This window comes from Dermacentor variabilis, chromosome 11 (assembly GCF_050947875.1).
Source record: "Dermacentor variabilis isolate Ectoservices chromosome 11, ASM5094787v1, whole genome shotgun sequence".
Lineage (NCBI taxonomy): Eukaryota > Metazoa > Arthropoda > Arachnida > Ixodida > Ixodidae > Dermacentor > Dermacentor variabilis.
The window spans coordinates 55,708,468-55,730,454 of NC_134578.1; the positions used below are offsets into that span (position 1 = coordinate 55,708,468).

At 42.1% G+C, this 21,987-nt stretch overlaps 1 protein-coding gene across 2 annotated transcripts in view; it reads left to right on the forward strand.

Moving 5' to 3' along the window:
- The first annotated feature begins 361 nt into the window (after positions 1-361).
- The window catches only part of Top3beta (DNA topoisomerase 3-beta), a 45,597-nt gene continuing 23,971 nt past the window's right edge, over positions 362-21,987 (forward strand). Inside the window, exons 1-8 of one of the 2 annotated variants that reach the window (XM_075675571.1) lie at positions 362-679; positions 2,088-2,165; positions 2,260-2,382; positions 3,399-3,566; positions 6,369-6,503; positions 15,902-16,014; positions 19,729-19,929; positions 21,703-21,786. In XM_075675571.1, the coding sequence (XP_075531686.1) occupies positions 446-679; positions 2,088-2,165; positions 2,260-2,382; positions 3,399-3,566; positions 6,369-6,503; positions 15,902-16,014; positions 19,729-19,929; positions 21,703-21,786 (1,136 nt within the window). In that variant the 5' untranslated portion in view covers positions 362-445. The remainder of the gene's footprint in view (positions 680-2,087; positions 2,166-2,259; positions 2,383-3,398; positions 3,567-6,368; positions 6,504-15,901; positions 16,015-19,728; positions 19,930-21,702; positions 21,787-21,987) is intronic. The other variant, XM_075675570.1, reaches the window with a different exon arrangement.

Below are 21,987 nucleotides of genomic sequence, written 5' to 3' on the forward strand. Positions count from 1 at the left end.
TCGCTATTTCTTCTAGAGTTTAGACATGGTTTAGAGTTCTAAGACCTTCCTTTAACACAAAAATTAATAGTAAAGATGTACTGTTAGTGTTCCTTTGGGGATTTTTAACATTTACTCAAGGCTCGGTAGACGAGCGTTTTGAGCAATCCGACCCCATTGGATTGCTACCGCCGTGGCGAAAAGTGAACATTTGATAGAACACCTACACGTCAGGTCTTGTATGAACATTTCATTTCCTTCCCTTCCTCCATAAACTTCCAACAATCATATGCACTGATCTATCTAGTTTAACGGCTTTTGTATTCATTTCTCTACATGTTTCCTAGCAACACTTTGGCCCCCTGGCGGCGCGTCTTGGAAACACTACTCCATCCATCCGCATCAAATCCAAGATGTCGCTGTCGTGAAGGCTTGGGTCGTGAAGGAATCTCACTAGTTATTCACCATGAAGAACGTTCTCATGGTTGCGGAGAAGCCAGCGCTGGCTCAATCACTGGCAGCCATCCTATCTAACGGCAACATGAAGCCTAGAAAAGGCATAAGCAGCGCCTGCACCGTCTACGAGTACGTCGGCAAGTTCTACAACGAGCCGGCACGTTTCAAGATGACATCGGTCTGCGGTCATGTAATGACAACGGACTTCCACAGCAAGTACAACAGTTGGGATCGAGTGGACCCTGTGAGTCGCTTTTATTATTATTACCTTGCTTTTGCTTTACAAGGGGTAGATACGCGGCTGCTGCTAACTTGACAGACTTTGCCAAGTAAACGAGTCGTACCTGTTGCGATTTAACGATGTGATGCCTGGTTTGAACGAAGTCGAGAATGAATGAACGAATTAGTAAATAAATATGAGGAGTTTGGAAGCACGTTTGTGTGACTTCGCCTTCTGTAAGCAGCATGTGATCACTAATTCTGAGAACACTGCCCACAGGTGAAAATAAGATACCGCGCTGTCACAGAGGCAATTTCGATCGCGATCGTGTCCGAAAGAGATAGAATTTTTGGATCGGGATTGGATCCTATGCGCAAGCTCGCAGAAAAAAAGCCAGTGGGTCTCACAGATTTAAATTGTTTTCGGTTTGAGCGCCCTTTGAAAGCGTGCTTCGCAGGAGTATTCTTATGTATGGTCTGAGGAGGATCGGCAGCCCGAATTTGTCGTTGTTGACCCGTTTTATGTTGTGGCAAATGGGAATGCGCCATTAACCCTGTAATGCGCAAACACATTGCCACGTCAAGGAAAATTGAAACAAATTGTTGACATTTGTAGAAAAACAACTGCAAGGAAATGTTTTTTTTCGGTCATAACTTAATTGCTGTTCTAATTAAGTAATTAGTAAATTTTCTTTTGCGTGACATGAAGGTCCTACACCTATAATCCTTAAAAAATATATAATGGCAAGCATCAGAGTGGCCTAAATAATTTATTATAATAGCTCTTATACAGCCAGTTTCGGTATCGCTTCCCAGAAAGTGACTGTCGTGATGTCTTGGCACTTTCATTTTAGCTGCTAGTAACCTAAAAGAAAATCATCTTCTGATTTAGTGGAACTAAAGAAAAGGGTCACCTTAATGTTAACCTAGTGGAATCTCGGATGGGTGGGTAGAGCTTTAATCTCACAAAATGGCTCGAGGCCTTAGTGCTGAAATTTCACTCCAGCATATAAAAAACACTACTATGGGCTTTGTATCAAGTTTATCAGCATTTGTAGCATCAAACTCAGCATGGCATATATGATACATTGGGCATTACAGGGATGATGTAGCTACAATTACTGCCCACATTAAAAAAATATATATATTGATGTGGCCTATGTTTTCTGTTTTGCTCAGTCATTAAGTCATGTGGTTAATCATGTAATCATGTGGATAATCGGAGTTACCAGTGGGAAAAATTCAGTCCGACCTAAGTAGCATTAAATCAAAGCAACCGTCACACAAGTCGTAAGTGATTGCTGTGGTCGCCAACATTTAAACACTGAGAAATATGGCTAGTGATGACGGTGTGACCTTTTTGTGCTATACGACAGACTGAAGTTTTGCTTGCTTTATTGCATACCTTACACATGTTCCATGTTCCTTTGTAGGCTGAACTCTTCAGTGCACCTACGGAGAAGAAAGAAGCAAACCCAAAACTGCAGCTGCCGAGATTTCTTGAAAAAGAAGTAAGTTGGAAATAAATTCTGCTACAAGGGCCTGCCGTTAGCTTGCTGAAGGGGAGGATGATTCGAGGGCTTATTGCTTTAACTCGTGTTGTAGGCTCAGGGCTGCGACTATTTGGTGCTGTGGCTTGATTGTGACAAGGAAGGTGAGAACATCTGCTTCGAAGTCATCAACATCGTCAAGCCATTTCTAAGAAAGCCGGCATCATACAATCAACAGGTATGCCTCAGTTATGTAAGACTGTGTGACAGGTCACCAGGAATTCGCATAAGATTTTTAATATGTGGGCACTTATTAATGTTTAAGAAAAAGGAAGAGAGAGAGTTAAAAATGTTTTTCTTTTTACGTTAGCATGAAAAAGATTTCTGAAATATATTTTGGCGCCTGAACACCTGGAGCTAGCCTTTGCTGACCGTGGAAGAAAGGTTTTTATTTTGTTGTTGTTGGTGTTGGTCAAACAACTGCTTTCTTTTGACAATGAAAATAACCAAGAACTGTTGTACATAATCAGGTCTTGAATTCGAAAACATTGAAGTTGGGTTGTTTGTGCTGTTAACGAGTTTACTTGAATTAATGGTTGTTGGTTACGTTGCAGAAAATTGTCAGCAGCATTTTGAACAGTCATACATTGTTGCCTGTGTTTTCAACTGCCTGGCATATAAGTTAATGTTTAGTAACAACAACATTGGTGATCTGAAACAAAATCAGCTTCTGATTGGGGGAAACTGAAGCAAGGGTCACCTTAAGGTTAACTTCAAGTGTTCCACCAAGTGCAATCTCGGATGGGTGGATAGATCTTTAATACCCCACAGAATGGCTCGAAGCCTTATTGGGGTGAAGGGAAGAAAGGGAAGGGTACATAAGTAATAATATTGGTCACGCAGGCAAGTTTCTTCAACAAAGTTTCGCAGCACAATGAGAGTACCGCATGTGTTGCCTGCAGGGTGTAGCAATCTGTTGAGGGTCCACACAGTCTTGGGCTTGCATTGAATCCAAATTCTGCCAGGGCCTGAAAACTCCCAGAGCAAACGTCCAGTATCCGGGCGGCTGTCTATAGGACAGTACCCACACACAGTGTGAGCATTGCCGTCTAGGAACACCATCAAAGGAACATTCCCGAAAGTGCTTCCATTTTGCAAGTACATTTACAGTGCAGGCAGCATTAGCTTGTGCCCGGTGCATGAAGATTTGCGTTTGACGTGGGAGTGTAACCTTTGTGTGCGCTCGTTTTGCAGTACATTTTCCGAGCTCGGTTCAGTGCCATTACTGAGAAGGACATCAAAGCGGCCATGAACCAGCTGGTGGAGCCCAATGAAAATGAAGCCAGGTCCGTGGACGCTCGACAGGAGCTGGATCTTCGCATTGGCTGTGCATTCACTCGTTTCCAGACGAAATATTTCCAGGTAAACGCGCCCTACTGAACTCATTGTTTAAAAGGGCTGCAGGTAATTATTTTAATGTTAGTGTTTTGTGTGCGTATTATGTCTAGTAACATATGTTCTTCATTCCTCCGTATGGATTCTTAACTAAGCTCGAACTAGGAACTATGAATTGTAATAGTTTATTTTGTCTATATTTGCATTCAGGCGCATACACTGGTTGCCATTACCACATACTAGCATTACAACACTTTATTATTATTATTATTATTATTATTATTATTATTTTGTAGCCGAACATTTCCATCTTTTGTCAGATATCAAGGAAGTTATTATAATGCACCCGGTTAGATTGATCTCAATGTTCTAAGCACACAGGTAACTGTCACACATGTGCCACTGCCATCTACTGTGGCATCAAAGTACCAACTCATTCAACAAGTTTTGCTGCTGTAGTATACTGTCAAAACCCGTGATAACGAAAGCTTGCAAGTATGAAATTATTGCAACAACAACATATTTTTGTATCTCCGGTGAACGCCCATAGGATTCAATGCATTTGGTACTTCTCGACAACGAAATGTCACTGTACTACAATCCTGCAACAACGAAATTTGCCGGAATAGAACCCCGCTTATTGCCTACTCGCAGAGGCTAGCAGGCTCCAAATTATGCTCAAATGTGATTGCTTTGCACTAAAATTGCATAAAGTACCACCACATTACACTTTCAAGGGTGCCGCCATTTTTTGTTTACAAAAACGACCAAGCGTCGGAAGCGATCGCGCCAGAAACATGTCATGGCCGCCTTCTTGTTTGTTGATCGGCCGTATGAAGGGGCAGCATGTTGCTACCAACATGTGGCAACGGGTTTTGCTCACCAAGTGCAGTGCATAATGTGCGCCTCGTCAAGAAAAATGCAGCAAAAACAAGAAAATCCACATTGCACCGACGTGGAATTGTTTATGGCACTTGAGATGGTGGTTGCAGCATTGAGTGCCACGCATAGGGCCATGATTGAGCGATCGTCTGGAAGTACACATTCTTTGACTCAAGAATGCCGATTTTGGTGCCGCCCGACAGGCATCGCGTGCGGAATCGGCGCCAGATGTAGACTCGAGCAAACGGGCCGTAACCTTGGTTGATTGCCTTTGGGTGTACCAGATACGATCACTTTCGAGCTCGGCACCGGACGTGTCAGCGCCTACGGGTAACAGCATGCGCTGGAGAAATGCTGCTGCATGTCTGGAGCACTACATCCGGTGCCGAGTTACGCAAAATCTCGCAAAAGTGATCGTATCTCTGAGAGCAATTGACCGAGAATACTGCTCCACGACAGTGGTGCCACTGCTGATCGGCGCATGTGGAGCACTTTGTACTATCAGCAATGCGGATCTATATCCTCGCAAGTGCGCCAAACTTGGCTAATGGAATTTTGACAAAGTTTCGTTGTGTGACGCATTACGTATCTGTGCTATCTCACTTCGCAACAACAAAATTTTTGCGAAGGTGAATTTTTTCATGTCCCCCGCCGATTTTGTTATCGCGAGGTTCAACTGCATATTCTAGTGCGGTCCGGTATAAAACTGAGATTTCAAGCTCCTAATCACTTTTAGAAATTTTTATTTTTATAGCTGTCAGTTGTCAAAGCAATAGCTGACCGCTTCGTTTGTAGGCTGTGGCACAAGGATACGTCTTGGTGTTGGTTTGGCTTGTTGGCACTTATGAGCTCCCACAAATTTTAGGAGACCTGTTTTGGCTCCGTGTAATTTTCTTCAGTTTCACGATTGCCATTAAACAATCTTAGAGGTACACCAAAGGTATATGTTAAGTTGAGCTAAAGGGATTGATTAGTGCCGTGAGTTGTCCGAAGCTATACATTTACTGAGCGAGGAGCTTTGTTGTAAACATTGAACAGGACTGGTGCTGCTGCTGTGAACATTCAGCACTGAATACCCTGACATAGCACGGCCAGTTTGTAATTGGTAAATTTAGTCAGCCACGGACAATGAAAGACATTAGTTGCATTTTTTCACAAGAGAGAGTGCTGTTTGATCCATTTTTTTTTCGATTTTTGTATTAGAAATTTGTAGGTGCCATCTGTTTCAACACTCTATTGGCCCTACTTATTTCGGGAGTGTGGCGACGTCTCTGTACAGGCCTCTGACTTAAATAGGCTGTAGTGCCTGGCAAAGCACGGCATCCAAGATTGCTGTCAGTTGCGTTTGTTGCAGGCAAAAAAAGAAGCAAAAAGTAAAAGTGGTGAACATACTTGTGCTGCGCCCTTGTGGCAGTTCAAGGTGGCATATACCAGAGAGGTGCCTGCTTCAGGCAAGCTTATTGAGATGAGTCCCTGAAGCAGGCAAAATCGGCAACAGCTAAGTCGCTGGAATGTAACTGTTACCTAAAAACAATGTGTACTGTTCTAAGTCTTGTCTCTGCTGTTCTAAGTTTGCTGCTTGTGTGTTCCATCTAAAGGTAAATTACCATTGTGTATTACCATTGGTATTACCATTAATAAACTGCTTATGTATCTGACAGAAGGAGTGTGCACGTGTCTTTATAATTTTTAAAGTTCACAGGCTGGCAGGCATAAATCTGAGAGAATAGAACGATCTCTAGTTTACATTTTGCATTCATTCGATATACAGTCAAACACCATTACAATGAAGTGATTGCAGCCACTTAAATCATTTGTTGTGCAGGTTGTACGTAAAGGTCATGCATCACACAGCTCACAGTAGATCTGGTACAGAATAATTCCTTCGTTGTGCAGGTCATTTCATTGCAGAGACATTTGACTGTACTAATACATTCCTAATTGCAGGGGAAGTATGGAAACCTGGACAGCGCTTGTGTGTCATTTGGCCCGTGCCAGACACCGACGCTTGGCTTTTGTGTGGATCGGCACGACAAGATACAGTCGTTCAAGCCTGAACCCTACTGGTTCCTCAGTGTGCAGGTGAACAGTGCTTGCTCACTTTTCCCAACAGTGCGTGCAGCTCTTTAAAGAAAAAGCTTCAGAAAGGAAGAGAATCCTTTGCCATAAGTGTGCCAGTCTGAGCAAGTTATATGTCAAAGTGAAGCTGTAGGACCAAGTTTTCGTACTCTGTGTTGGAACCACTTATTGTCTGTTTGCTGACTCCTGTTAGCGATGGTTCATCACTGACGACGCCTGCTCATTTTCCCTTAAGCCTTAGTCATATGGCCGCTCCCTCGGAGACGACATTAGTGGCTGCTCTTTGCGGCCACAGTTGTACAAGCTGTTAGTTAACATCTAATGTGGAGCCGGCAAAACAAGATGCAAGAAACAAAAGTTAAGGTCTGCCGGCTGAAGAAAACCACACAAAAAAGGTGTTATTTATTCGTGGGAGGTATATGCAACACAACTTTTATTTTGTAACCATTGATAATTATGTCTCGCAGAAAAATTTTGGCACTGACGCAGGTCGTGTTGCTGACTGATACTGAGCACGCCTCCGCATGCCAGTCTTCAGCGCTGCACGAAAATGGCGGCGAAACTCCCTTTGATAGCTTTAAATTTTAAAATCAAACTGAACCTGTGAAAAATCGTGAATTCAAATAGCTTATCTTGCCATGGCATTCCTGTGGTGATGTGTTTTCTGTAATGCTTTGACACACTAAAGTCTTGAACATACCTAAAGAAAGAGTGCTGTGTTATGCTGATACATTCTTGTCAAAGCATGGCGACAAGAAGTTAAAAACTGTTCTTTGCATTCTTTGCACGTGCAGTGTGATTGTGCTGCTTTTTTCACATACAGTCAAACGTCATTATAACGAAATTAGATGTGACGAAGTAAGTGGAATTCTGGAAATCCCTGTAGAAGATTCATGGTGTAGTACAAGCGATAATGGATATAATAAAGTAATTGTGGCTCCCCCTTGAACTACATTATAACAAGGTTTGACTGTATTCCACAGTTTTCCTTTATTTTTTTATCATTTATTTGTACAGCACAGCCAGCCTTTGGCTTGCCCAAACTGAAAAGGTGACGCATTGTAAAATTAAACAGTAAAGAAATTCAGCACTCAAATATGAAGGGCTATACATGCACGAATCGGAAAGCATATTGACAAACTAAAATGAACGAAAGTAAGTTTTGTGTCACACACCTTTTGTTTTTAATAGAAATGTGATGACAGCGTAATATTGATGCTCTAGGTGCTCATTAGTGAATTTGGTGATATCTGGTACCAGTAAGCCACTGTTCTAGGTAAAAAGAGTGCTTAAATGTTTTGGTTCTTATGCAGCAAGAGGTTAATTGTTCTGCATGGTAATGCCTGGTTACTCGTATTGCTTGTAGCTTCAGATATAGGTCAGGACTTACTGATAGCTTGTTTTGCAGCAGAAAAAGAAACTTGAGCCGTAGAGATTTTCTTCAAGTTTCAAATGTTGATATGCCTTGATCAGTAATTAAGTTGCTAAAGGAATCACTTGTGCAGAATTTTTAAAGGCGCACTGACACCAAAATTCCCACTTGAAATGAATGGTATATTCCATTGCTGTAAGCTCATAGGTATCATCTGGAAAGTGTCAATAACAAATTAAGCTGAGAATGAATTTTAATTTAATTTTGAGGTTTGTGCAAGCAACGGATCTGAAAGTGCAGCACCTGTCGATTAAGTCATCAGCATATGTTCTATTTGTAAACAGTGTTACGTCACGAGTTTTGGTTGACTTGCAACGTGATTGGATTGTCTTGCCGTTCGGAAGGCATTTCAGCACTGTTTGCATTGGGTGACTAGCACTTGCCGCACACGAAGCATACGGGCAAACTTCTTACTGCTTACGGATCACCGGGTTACCAGTGCCATGGCTGGCAGTAGCAAAGCTGGTGGCAACATCTTAGGATAATTTGTCCACCTACAATACATTCGGAATTTTTTCTTGTCAATTCAGTGTTATTGTGCAAGGGAATTATCAAAAAGTATGGTATGTTAACGATCATGTCACTATAAACGCTTTACACCAGCAGTTAGGTAGAACATGTAATATGCAGTATCAGTTTTACATGCTGTCTGTTTAGACATTGCGTCACCAGATGTAACTGCCAGTGTTGTTCTTTCCATACACCTCTTCACTTGCCCAGTAAACCGCAAATTGTAAGAAGTTTGCAGGCGCACTAAAACTCTCTTTTGCCGGGATCATATTGCATAGTAGACTTTTGCCCAACGAAGCATTACAATGGTGTAGCTGTGCACAGGTTTGTCACCAAACTAGCACCAATCTAGCTGGCGAAATAGGAGCACAGATGGCATGGCAGATGGTGCACTGGCGAGCGCCACAGTTCTGTGCACTCACGTGATCATCAGTGTTTCCAAGCATACCCCTTATGTCACGGGTGCTTTTCAAGATTGAAACCGTGACTGATGGTAATGTACGAGCATACAGTCGAACCCGACTATATCGAACCCGTTTACATCGAATTATTCTAATATCGAACAATTTCTGGGCACGGTATAGTTACAATGAGTATATATAGCAAAAATTATGTTTACATTGAACAAAAATAGCAGCGACTCCTGATATATCGAACGTCGAGCGGCGGAAAAGTGCCCCCAGAAGTTGGCTTTCCCTCGCGCTTGCGGGAAACCCGACCGCGTGGCTCCATCCAACCGCCCTCCCTACCGTGACCGCGCTGCTTCGGACGAGCCGTCGACACCCCCCTGCAAGAAACGATCCTGGCCCGCCCGCAGCGCTTGCTCAGACAGCCAATCAGGGGCTCTTGTTCCCTCGTCGTGCAAAATGGCGAAAGTGCGAGTTGTCTCGGTGCTTTTCTGGTCCATTGTGCATGTGCCTTGTGGGCCTTCTCCCGCAGTGTTGCTGTGATGAAGCGGCAGAATTTGCCTTTTGTCGTGAAGCTTGAAATCATAAATCGGGTCGAACACGGTGACAAGTCGGATGTGTCCCCGCAGCGTGAATGATTCCGAGGAACACTCTCAGGACGATCTTGCCACTCTCTTGCCCCGGTGCCCGTGGCGCCCGACGTGTACGCACGGCCGTGTACGAGTGGTTCATCTGAAATTGCTTCAGCCATGCCGGCTTCTGCGTGCTCGGTGATGGCTGTAAATTCTGATGAATGCAACGCAGCCGTTGCCAAAACTTGGACCGAGCTGTCAGAATTTCCGGAAGCTATTGACGAATCAACAGTGGACGAGTTTGTGAGTGCAAATGATGGTGTCGCGAGCACGGCAGAGCCTGAAAACAAAGACTACGTTGCCGACGTCGTACCGAGCACAAGTGAAAGTGGGCACAATGAGGAAAGCAACGACGGTCCTTTGCTTACATCCTCCGAAGTGATTGGTGCGCTCGCGCTAGTCCGGTGCTTCTGCGCGAATGCGGAAGGTTGCGGCCTCAGCTGCTCCCGACTCCTTAAACAATGTGGAGAAATGCATGCGTCGCATGCAGCGAAATTGCCCGAGCAAAAAGAAATGCAGGACTATTTCATGCGAAACTAAGCTAGTTTCATCAATAAAGTGATCTTATAAATGGTATGTGCTTTTATGACATCCAATTATTCAGCAGGCTTATATCGAATTATGCTCTATATCGAGCTGATAGGCATTTTTTTGCGACTTCGATATAGCCACGTTCGACTGTATAACTAAACAATTGTCGCATGCTGGAGCCAATAAGAATTTTGCCATAATTATTAGGTCGGTAGCTACTGATTAAGGGCAAGAAACAGAACCCAAAAGATTTTGTGCAAATGAATGAATTGAATGAATTCAACACCCTTTTGCTGTGGCACCGTTATTAGAACTATCTTATTTATTAGAATCCAGGCGGTCCCCGCTTCTAAGCCGACCCCCAAATGTCCAAAGCCAGAAAAAAAAAGGAAACTTACCTCCAATGTAGGCCGAACAAAAAAGTGAGGACAGCGCTAACAAAATGAAAACAGCATTTATTCAGTATGAACATGCCAAGCCCACTCTACGTCATCATCGCAGCTATCCTCTTAGCTATTTTTGTTATCGCTGTGATTTCCTAGTTGTGGCACACGCCAAAAAGCGTCTCCCATTGTCCCCTCCAACGACGGACGTATTTCTCATCGATGCTGAAGTCCCACCCACCTTGAACATTTGACGAGCCTCTACGGCTAGCACAACTTTTTGTTTGAAAGTGGCAACATAGTGGCATCTCCTGCTTGGTGCCATTATAATAATGCTATGCCGCACGTCGATATGACACAGGTCAAAATGGCGACATCGCCTGTATACTTGTTGCTTACTGGCATGGCTAGCAGAGGCTGCGATACTGACTTTTCTGGATTGTGCTAGCTATGCATCATATTTCATAATTTCATAATTTATTTATTTATTAGTAAAAATACAAATAATTGCATGTGCGTAGTATACATAAGGAGGTCCCATAGTCAAAGACTGTATCGGGACCTCCTTCTAAAGACACTTATGATGTTATACAATCTTTAAAGCAACAGTAGTACAGATGAGAGCGAAGAGTAATATCAAAACATGTTTATAGCATATGAGTAATAAGAACACTTGTTAACAGCAAGACGGTATAAAAAAACGGAATAAAATAAAAAAATAAAAAAAACCTAAAAAAACAAAACGAAAAAAAAAAAACAAGAAGAGTTTCAGTAAGTATTTATTATGAATGATTTTAGTTCTCTTTTAAATTGGTATAAATTTTTTGCATTTTTGAGGATAGGTGGTAGAGTATTCCAAAGCGATATTGCGGAAAATTCCGCAGTCTGTTTACCATAGTTAGTTCGCACTTTAGGTAGAAGAAAATTATTATTGAGTGCAAATCTAGTGTGACTATGAGCTATTAGGTCACAAGGTGAGAAGCAGATTGATGGTAGTTCCTTAGTCATATATTTGTAGAATAAAATTCCTAGATTATATTTGGTGAGTTCTGAAATGGTTAGGATGTTGTTTTCATGTAAAAGGGATTTTCCATTAGCAAAGCGTGAACTCCTTGTGATTATTCTTATGGATTGATTCTGGATTACCTGGAGAGATGCCAAATGGGTGTTATAAGTGTTGCCCCAGCATAGTATGCCGTAGTTAATATGAGAGTGAATGAATGAGTGGTATAGCGAGATTAATGTGTTATGTGTGAAGAAGGGACGAGTTTTAATTAGAACGCGAATACCGTATGCTATTTTCTTTTTGATGTGAGAAATGTGATCTTTATATTTTAAGCTACAGTCAAGAGAAATACCAAGAAAAGATGAGCATGGACTGGGAGAGATGGAGTGTGAGCCGAAAGTTAAAGGGGAGAATGCCGATTGTTGTTGATGTGAGGAAAATACAACAAATTTAGTCTTGGTGGCATTAATAGATAACAGGTTGGCATTACACCAACTTAAAACATTTTGTAGATCAGTATTTAGCTTGTTAATAAGAAGTGACATGTGTTTATCAGAGGAAAATATGGTAGTATCGTCAGCGTACAGAATGCACTTACTAGAGGTCAAACAGTTAGGTAGGTCATTGATATAAATCAAAAACAGTAGTGGTCCTAAGATGGATCCTTGAGGGACGCCAATGTTAGTGGTTTGTTCTCTGGAGTAGACGTTAGACACAGACACTATTTGAACCCTGTTTGATAAGTAACTTTTGAATAATGAGAGCGCAGGACCACGAACGCCGATAGCCTCAAGCTTAGCAAAAAGAATAATATGGTTTAAGCAGTCGAATGCTTTTGTTAGATCAATGAAAACTGAACCTGCGAATAGACCATCGTCAATTATTTTTTTTAATTGGTCAGTTAGATGTATGAGTGCCAAATCTGTGGAGTATCCATTACGAAAGCCAAATTGGCATGAAGCGAGAATATTAAATTTAGTGAGATATTTGGTTAGACGCAATGCGATTAATTTCTCTAGAACTTTGCCGAAAAAAGGTAAAATACAAATAGGGCTGTAGTTATGTATTAATGTACTGTCACCTTTTTTTAGAACTGGAATGACTTTACCGCGCTTAAGCTCGTTAGGAAACACACCAGTCTTGAATATCAAATTAGTAATATGAGACATGATATCAGAAATTAGGTGGGCAATCATTTTAATGGTAGCAGGTAGAACTTCATCTATTCCAGCACTGGTGGGTTTTAGGTGACATATAACGTTATATATTTCTTCTGGTGTTGTGGGGAAAATAAAAAATGTGTGAGGGAGACGATTAAGTTGAGTTACTTGTGAAGGAGAGGGTGTGTCATTATCAAAAAAATAGGAGCTGAAGGCGTTGGCTATTTGGTTAGGGGAGTTATACTCTGAGTTATTATATACAATTTTTGATAGCTGCTCTGGTTTAGAATTCCTGTTTAGAAAAGAGTTGATGATGTTCCATTTCAATTTGCTATTATTGCCGGCTTGTAAGATTTTTTGTTCAAGATATAATCGTTTTGCCACTTTTAACTGGTTGTTTATAGAGTTACGTAACCTTTTATATCGGGCAATTAATTTGGTATTAAAAGGCTGGTTTTTAGTTTTTTTGTACAGGTTATCGCGTTTACGCAAAGCTGCTAATAACTTTTTAGACATCCATGGATTGTGAGAGAATGCAATGGTTTTTTTACATTTCCTTTTACAAGTGAATTTATGAATAAGTGATATAATTACAGTAAGAAATTTAGAAAATGCTTTCTGAGGATCATTAAAAGTTTTTATTTCAGACCAGTCTATATTAGCAATGGCAGTTATGAAGCTTTCTTTGTCCAGAACATATTTGAAATGTGGAAGAGGGCAAGGACTCGAGTTATGTTTAAAACGTAGAAGCAATGGGTAATGATCTGTTATGTCCATATCAAGAACTTTTGCCTCTGGTGAAGTTATTATGTTAGATAGGACATGATCAATTAGCGTCCCTGTGCCACTAGGAACCTGTCGTGTAGGAACATCAATTAAGCATTCATATCCGTAGCTTTGTAGTAGACTGGTGTAAGAAATAACTGTTGGTGATGTGTCATTGAGTAGGTTAATGTTGATATCACCCATTATAATGACATTTTTATTTTCTAGTGAAAGGGTATGTAAAGTATGATCAAGATTATAAAAAAAGTCGTCGACTGACGATGAAGGCGAACGATAAATGCATTCAAATATGAAATTTCTGTTATCATTAGAGGGAGAACAATTAACTATTTCAATCCAGACAGATTCACAATTAGTGATGGGTAAATGTAGATCATGTCGTCTGCGATAAGTAAGATCAGGAGAGATATATATTGCCGCACCACCATGACTGCTATTTAATCTGTTACAATATTCTGAATTGTAGTTAAGGAAGCAATAAAGATTTTTGTCAACGTCTGACAACCAAGTTTCAGTCAAGGCAATTAATGAGAATGAGCTAGAAGATGAAAAAAGGAAATGATTAATCTCCTCAAAGTGTTTGCGAAGGCTTCTAGCATTAAAATGAATGACGGAATGAAATCCACTTATGAAAGAGTTAACTTGATTAGGTTCCAGGAAAGAGGCCATGATAAGCTGTGAGACAGTGAACACAGGTTGCTATAGTATTAGTCTATTCTAGTCAAGTCGGAATAATCACGGATTCGCAGAACTCTGCTGTTAGTAGTCTTTCTAGCCTTGATTTGACAGTTGTCAGTCCAAAGAAACATCCACTTTTTTTCTTTCTTCAGTGTTAGAGCTTTGGAAAACAGGGCCTTGTTACATGGGGTCAGATGATCGTTTACGAAGATAGGTGCGTTAGAAATGCTAGAGAAGCCTAGATCACTGACACAAAGCTTGGCCTTACGTGCTTTACTGATGAAGTCAGATTTTTTAGTTCGAGAGCAGAAACGAGCAATGATGTTTTTTTTGTCAGTAGATCGTGTGGGCACGCGATGAACAATGTCTAGATCATGAGGCGATATGGAACATCCAGCCTTCTCCCCTAGCATTTCCATGATTGCGACGCAGTCCTCTCCTTGGGAACAGGGAACGCCCTTGATCTCAACATTGCTGAGGCGTGAATATTGCTCAAGTTCTTCTACCTTGCGAGTGAGTGAAGAGTTTTGAGATTTTAGTTCTTTATTCTCATTTGCCAATGAGGCATTTTGGCCACGTAAATCTTCGACAAGTCGATTCAAGTGTTGTGCACTTGATTGAAGGGACTCAACTTCCTTCTTTAACTCCGCAACATCAATGCCGGAATCTTTCATTTTTAGCAAGAATCTGCCGAACACCTTATCAGAGGTGTCTTTAGCTAAACTGTTAATTTTAGCCTCTAGATCCTCGATTTTTTTTGAGAGTTCAGCATTAGTTGGCATGGTATAAAAATAAAATACAAACTCGAACACAAGCAGGAGGAGAACACAGTTGGTGGCAGCAGTGGCAGTGGTATGGAAAAGGAAAAGAAAAAGAGTTGGTAAGAAGACCTGCATAAACGATGAACTTTTTTAAAGATGTGGCTCATGCAATGCCACTGCTGCCAGTGAAGGGTGGGCGTCGGTGCGTGCTATTTAAAGGGAAGGTGCTCCGGGCAGCGACCTCCAGTGGTAGTCTTGTTGATGATGTCAGCAGGCCACGATGAATCCACGCAGTCGCAGCATTCACCACGTGGCGATGATTCAGCGTCCGGTAGGGCAGTACGTTGATGTGTCACCACGAAGGTCGCCGTTTGAGACAGAGGGGGATGGGTGGAAAGTGTCCGGTCAGGGTATCTGCATAAACGATGAACTTTTTTAAAGATGTGGCTCATGCAATGCCACTGCTGCCAGTCATAAATCATTTCAATTAAAAACTGGCACGCTTTTTAAAATCATCGAATTTGAGCTGACCCTAGAGTTTGATATATGATTAATTGAAAGAAAACTATGGAGCTAGATTTGAATATATATGGTATATGTTACACGAAAGCTGTTGTAGAATAAATGGGAGCATCAATGTGCTTTCATGCATTTATTTTGTTGAAATGAATGTAAAAAAGGATCATCTATAGCAGTGACAGCAACTTCTTTTTACGTAAGAATAATAAAAAATAAAAAGTGTCATCACAGGCCCCAAAAAATCTAGAGTGGAGTTAAATAGGAGAGTAAATCAAGTCCACATATACTAGTACTAGGCACACTGTAACATCTATAGAGGGCCACGACACAAAGGCTTATAAGGAGTTCTGAAAATACACACAAGACCATGTTGTGGTCCAAGGTGAACCAGCGAACAGAGGAAGAAACTACACAGATGACATAATGTACACCGAGAGACACAGCTGTCGAAATTGGGTTGCGTCACACAAAGGTGCGCATTACACACTTATATTCGACTAAAAGTGTGCATAAATACAAATGAAGGTACTGCATGCCATATTAACGTTATTGAAACTGAGTGAAAAGTGATCATCTGTGCCTAATGTTATCTGCAGGTCAAACTGACTAACGAGCAAACCATGACACTGGATTGGGAACGGGGCAGGATATTTGACCGGGAGGTGGCCATGGTGTTCCTGTCCCAGACCTCCAACATCAAGGAAGCTGAGTAAGGCATCCACTTGTTTCTAGCTTTGACGGCGCTCACCGGGTGCATCAGAATGATGGTAGTGTGGATTAGAGAGCAAACAGGAGTAGCTGGTGATCTAGTGGAGATCTACAGGAAGAGACGAAGTTGGGCAGATGACTGGTGGTCTACTATAGTTACGGTATGGGGTTCCGAGGGAAGGGAAACACAGTCGAGGATGGCAGAAGACTAGTTCGTGTGATAAAATTATGAAATTTGCAGGCATATGTTGGTGTCGATATTGTCCAATGTTCGACAAAAACTCGCCAGATGAGGTTGGTGTGTCATCAAAATAAAACGAGCACTCTCCTAAGGTTGAAAGGAAACACATTATTGACATATTGGGACCGTTATGGGTTCCTTGCTTACAGTGATGAGGAGTGCGACAGGGTCTGACTATTTACTAACGCTAAAGCTCTCATGTGACTCAGTTATGCAGGAGAGGCTTTGTACGTTAGAAGTAAAGAAATCTCTGGACATCCTCACTTTTGTCGTGGATTTTGTCGTGGATGTATCTATAAATGTCGTCTTCCTTATGCGTTCTTGTCCCACAGTCTTCTTCTTCTTCTTTCATTTTTTTTGCTTGAACTGTGATGACTGCGCCAACATGAATTTCAAGTCAAAAAGGTAAAAGTGGCTTTATACTACGATATGCGCACAAGGCATTCTAATAAAAATTAATGGCACTAGATTGCTGATTTTTATCCCAAATGCCAAACTGTTATGTATAAAGCCAGCTCTGGTATACTTGTTGACTACTTCAGTTAAATCTGAGACCATATGGTGTATACATTTACATTCAACACTGTGCCAAAAGTGCTTATTGCTGCACCAAATCGTTTTTTTGCCTGTGTCAGGATCTGCACCGAAAGGTCAAACGGCTGTGCCACCGCTGAACATAGTTACCAGCATAATTAACATTTCACTTTCATTGTTTGTGGGCACAATTTGAATAAAAAATTTGTTGCAACAATTGGCCCAGGCAATAGTGGCTAGACAGCATAAAAAGTAAGGAATGAAGTTTCGCAAGCATTTTTTTAAAATTTGGCTAATAATAGCTATTTTACATGCCAATAAATATAAGCCTTCAAATTCTGGCAACCATGTGGCAGACGATGTGACAAAATAAAGAATTCGTGAAATTAAAAGAAAAAAAAATCTGCTTGCAATATAGTCAACATCCGATTTTTCAGACGCCCTAGGGGTCACGAAAACGTCCGAAAATTCGGGCAGTCCGAAAACAATGAATGCATGCCTTTTACTGTGTCCAAGGGCTCAAATTACCACAGGCACATCCGAAATAGCTCTGCAGGACTGTCGGTACACTTATTAGGCATATCGGTGCTCATACTGGGACAGGAAATGATGGGTGCACGCGTGTATAATTTAGGAATACAGACCGTGTCCCGTGACAATTACCCCTTCTCACTCTTGGTATGCTTCAGTGCAATTACGCAATACATCGCTTATGCTTCGCTGCATAATACTGCCATATTCAGGTGAAGCCGACTTTAGGGAACCGGCATTATGCAACACGTCGTGCTTTCTGAGCTTCAAAGCCATTGGCGAGGATTACAACGGTGGAATCGGCGTCATTGTTCACAGCGGCAAATTCTTTCAATGAAAAACATGGCACCAAGAGCAAGAAGCTTGGTAGCAAACGTTCAAGCAGCTAGGCCTTGTGTTGCCGCAGTGGTGGCTACGGCTGCCAACGCATTTGTGGGCTAGAGTGCCAGTTCAAGGTGGCGAGATATCAACAATGGCAGCGTTGGTGGCTTCGATTAATGGCGTTTCGGACCCGCTGCCATGGCAAGATGTCTGGAAAATCGGACGGCAAAGGCTTTTTGCATCCGAAATTTCAGACATTCTTGCACATTGACTCTACCAGGTACATGGCGGTGCCGCAAAGATGTCCAAATTATTGGGCATGTCCGAAAAGTCAGGCGTCCAGAAAAATGGTCATTGGCTGTATATGATAGAGTACACATTAAGCTTCTTGATGCAAAAAGAATTTTAGTTCTATCTGCTGTTGGTGTGGAGATATTGAGGCCTCAGTACTGGGGGGAGCCAAAATTGGTTCAACTAAACTTGTTAGGCCAAAAAAGGCTTGGACAAGGCTGTACACCACAAGCACTCCATGAGCACTTGTGCGGTTCAGTGTTAACCAAGTCGTTCTTGCACTCTTTTAAATTTACTTTATGTCAAAAACTTGTGTTCAAAGAAAAGTGCAAAAAATTAGCACCACAATTTATTAAAAATTAACAAATGTTATGCACATATTTACAAAGTTATATTTTTATAACTACCAGGTATGTAGTCCAATTGCCTGTTTATGTTCAATTGCTAGCTTAGCGAATCAAGTTGACGGTCGTGAAACATGCCTTGTCAAGCGGGCATCAAAGCAATCTGGGCTGAGATTCTTTAGTGATGCCTTTATTCCTTCTCACACATAATCAGTGGTCAGAGTGATGCTCTGCTCGCATTATCAATGGGATCAGCTGATCATGGAAGCAGTGCGTGGTTGCTTTATGCTCACACGTGCCCATTGTTAGAGATGGCCTGGTCCACCGCATGCTAGGAGGGAAGGGGGGTTGGGCAGGTGAGCATGTGGTAACGTCATCGAGTATGCCCTAGAAGTGGGGAAGCTTTCCTGCTATTTTGAAGCCATGCTGCTCTATTGCTTCTGTTTTGTCTCAGCTCCCAGATCATGTTTCCTTGTCATTAGACTGTTTTAGCATGTCCGGTATTCGGGTAAATGCAGGCGGACTGGGCATTTTACCGGAGGGGTGGAGGCAGAAACGTGAGCGCCTTGCACGGTGCAGCCACCTGGTAGCGCAGAGCTCAACCAGACAGACACGGCTAATGTTGCAGCAACTAAGTGTATTCTACTTTGCTGCTGGTGTAAATTTTTGCCAGTGCCGTAATTGTGTTGCTGCTGAAAATTTACGCCCGCAGCAAAGTAGAATACAGTTGGTTACTGTAATATTAGCTACGTTTGTCTGGTTGAGCTCTGCGCCACCAGGTGGCTGCAACATGCAGGCTGCTCATGTTTATGCCTGTGCCCCACCAGTTAAACACCCAGTTTACCCAAATACCGGCCAAGCTAAACTCTATTTTAACGGCACTTGACATTATGGCCGCTAGTGACGCATTGAACCTTCTCCTTTGGCTCAGATTTGTCCATAGGCAGTCCATGGGAGCGAGAAATTGTTCGAAATAATTGCTGCACGGTTTTTGGATTTTAAATTCATTGGAGGTTTTCACCATTCACATACATAGGACTTTGTTGTGACCAGCAGGGCAACTCAAATTATCCATCAATTTGAATTAAAGGATTTCAAATTATTAGGATTGCATTGTAGCTGTATATTTGAAAAATAGCACTTCCAAATTCATGATTTCTTGGTCTACAAGACCATTAACCCCCTTAAGTTTAGACCTGTGCAGGCTGCTGGATTCGCTTTTTCATTTCTGTATATGTCACAGTGTTTAGGAACTAGCTGGATTATGACAGCATGGTCAGCGATTCTTGTTATGCACCAGGACACCCACATGCCTCATAGCATTAACCAAAAGTGTTCACCAATAGCCAACCCCACAGCATGCCTCAGCAGGTCTGCCATAAAGCTATTGCTTGGCTTTGACAATAATTTTTTGATGGTTTCTGATCCATTGGTTTTTTCTGTTTTCTTGCAGGTTAACAGATGTCACCCAAAAAGAGAAGAGCAAACCTCGCCCCGTGGCCCTCAACACAGTGGAGCTCATGCGCATTGCGAGCTCCGGATTGGGCATGGGACCACACCACGCCATGCAGATTGCAGAGCGTCTCTACACCCAAGGTTACATCAGCTATCCGCGAACGGAGACCACCCAATACCCTGAAAACTTCGACCTCAGGTAGGGTCCAGCTGACTTGTCTTGGGATTCCTTAAAGACTAAAGCTTTCGTAGCAAACTTTCGGCCTTGAGAAGCCGGAAAAGTTCTAATTATATGTTCGACTGGTCCCTTTCAAGCTTCCAGAGTGTCTCATAAGGCAGTTTACATTTGGCTGGTCGAAATCGACCACTCAGAACGTACTTGCTTGGTACATTCAGAGCATCACGCTCCAGCTTGGAGTTCTTAGAGGTGCTCTTACCTTCGAGCTAGGAGCATGACTGAGGTCCGACAGAAGTCCAATTACCGTATTTACTTGATTCTAACGCGCCCTTGATTGTAACGCGCACCTGCTTTTCGGGACCAAAGAAAAAAGAAAGATGCCCTCAATTGTAATGTGCACCCGTTTACTGTGACCTAAAAAAAGAAGTCCTTTATAGTACCGCACACCTCATTCTTTCATACAGAAATACAACTTTCTCTCATTTGTAAAAACAAAGGTTTACTCCCAATACACTAAAGTTGTGATAAAATAAAAAAAGTCGCAATTTCGCCCGAAAGGCGAACATTGATTGCGATAGCAAATTAGTAGACAGCTGTGCCGAAAGTAAAGATAGTAGTTTTAACTGCCGCATAAACTTTTAAACATTCGCTTGCTAACTAAATTATTCAGCATGGTGCCATGCGTGCACAAGCAAACATGACCACGTCTCACTCAATGACCGCAGAAACTCTTTGTCAAAAAGCTGTAGTGAGGAAGTGCAATAGCAGGAGCGAGGGAATTGACGTTTCTGCGGCTTCTCGGTTCAACACGAACTAAGCGACAAGAATACGACGTGGTGCATTTAGGTACGTAGACTTGGCCTCTATCGCAGATCGCTTTCAAGATAAGGGCCGCATGGCCGAGCAATACGCAGCAGCTGCCAGAGTAGAATGCCTCTCCTGTTCGTGCCAATCCTGCACGCAAGTTTCAGGAACTCCGAACGCCCGTGATGCAGCCCAACTTCCGTCCGTCTCCACACACGTGATCACTTTCCTTTTAATTGCGGCATCATGATGAACTCGCCATGTTTTCGCAGTCAATACTTCCATGCTGATAGAGCAAACCACGGAGCAAGCCAGGCTTGAAGCATGTACGAGGTGACCGTTTTGAAATGCCGATGGTGATATGGTAATGCAGATCTAGGGTCATACTCAATTCTAACGCTCACGCAGCTTTTAGACCCATTTTATTGGAAAAATCGTGCGGGTTAGATTTAAGTAAATACGGTAGATCAATATTGCGCTGAGGCTGCCACAGTGGCGGGTGCTGTTTTTGATCGGATGCCTTTTGCACATTTCCTTGTTTACATGGGATCTAGTGGCTGGAAAATACATCATGCAATCGCAGTTTGGTGATTTACTGAATGTTGGTGCCAAAACTGTGTTTTCTGGGAGCATAAGACCGGTAAAAAGTAAGTGTAACTCAATCGGGTCATTTTTTATGTTCTCAGCCACGAACACTGGCACCTTGAAATCATACGTAACAGGATCGTATCAGTGAGGTTCTACTGTATGCAACTCTGTTTCCCAGAGTCTTCTTGCGCAATGGCCTTGAGGGTAACACAAATAAAACATAAATGAATGAATATAGATATAGATATAGAATTATAGATATTATAGATAAACGTTATAGATAAACAAAAGTCCTGTGCAGGCTTTGCGATTGTGTTCATTTGCTGGTTCACTGCAGGACAGGTGAAAATGAGCAAAACTTGGCGATTTTTAGCTGTACATCTGACTCTTTCTTTGCACCAGGGGCACGTTGCACCAGCTCCAGAGGGTGCCAGACCTCAGCGCAGATGTGCAGGACCTTCTCTCCAAGGGGATTAACAAACCAAAGTGAGAACTTAATGTTTACTTATTTGTGTGTTGGCATATTGGTTGTTGTCTCCTACTCCTTGCTGTGGCTTGTGGCTCTTCGTACTTGTCATTCCCTACGTAACCCAGCGGCTTTTGGGAAGGGGTCAAGTGACCCTGTGCGCTTGATTTAGAAATTTAATTTAAAATGATAATTTTGCATGTTGGGAGGAATTTTACACA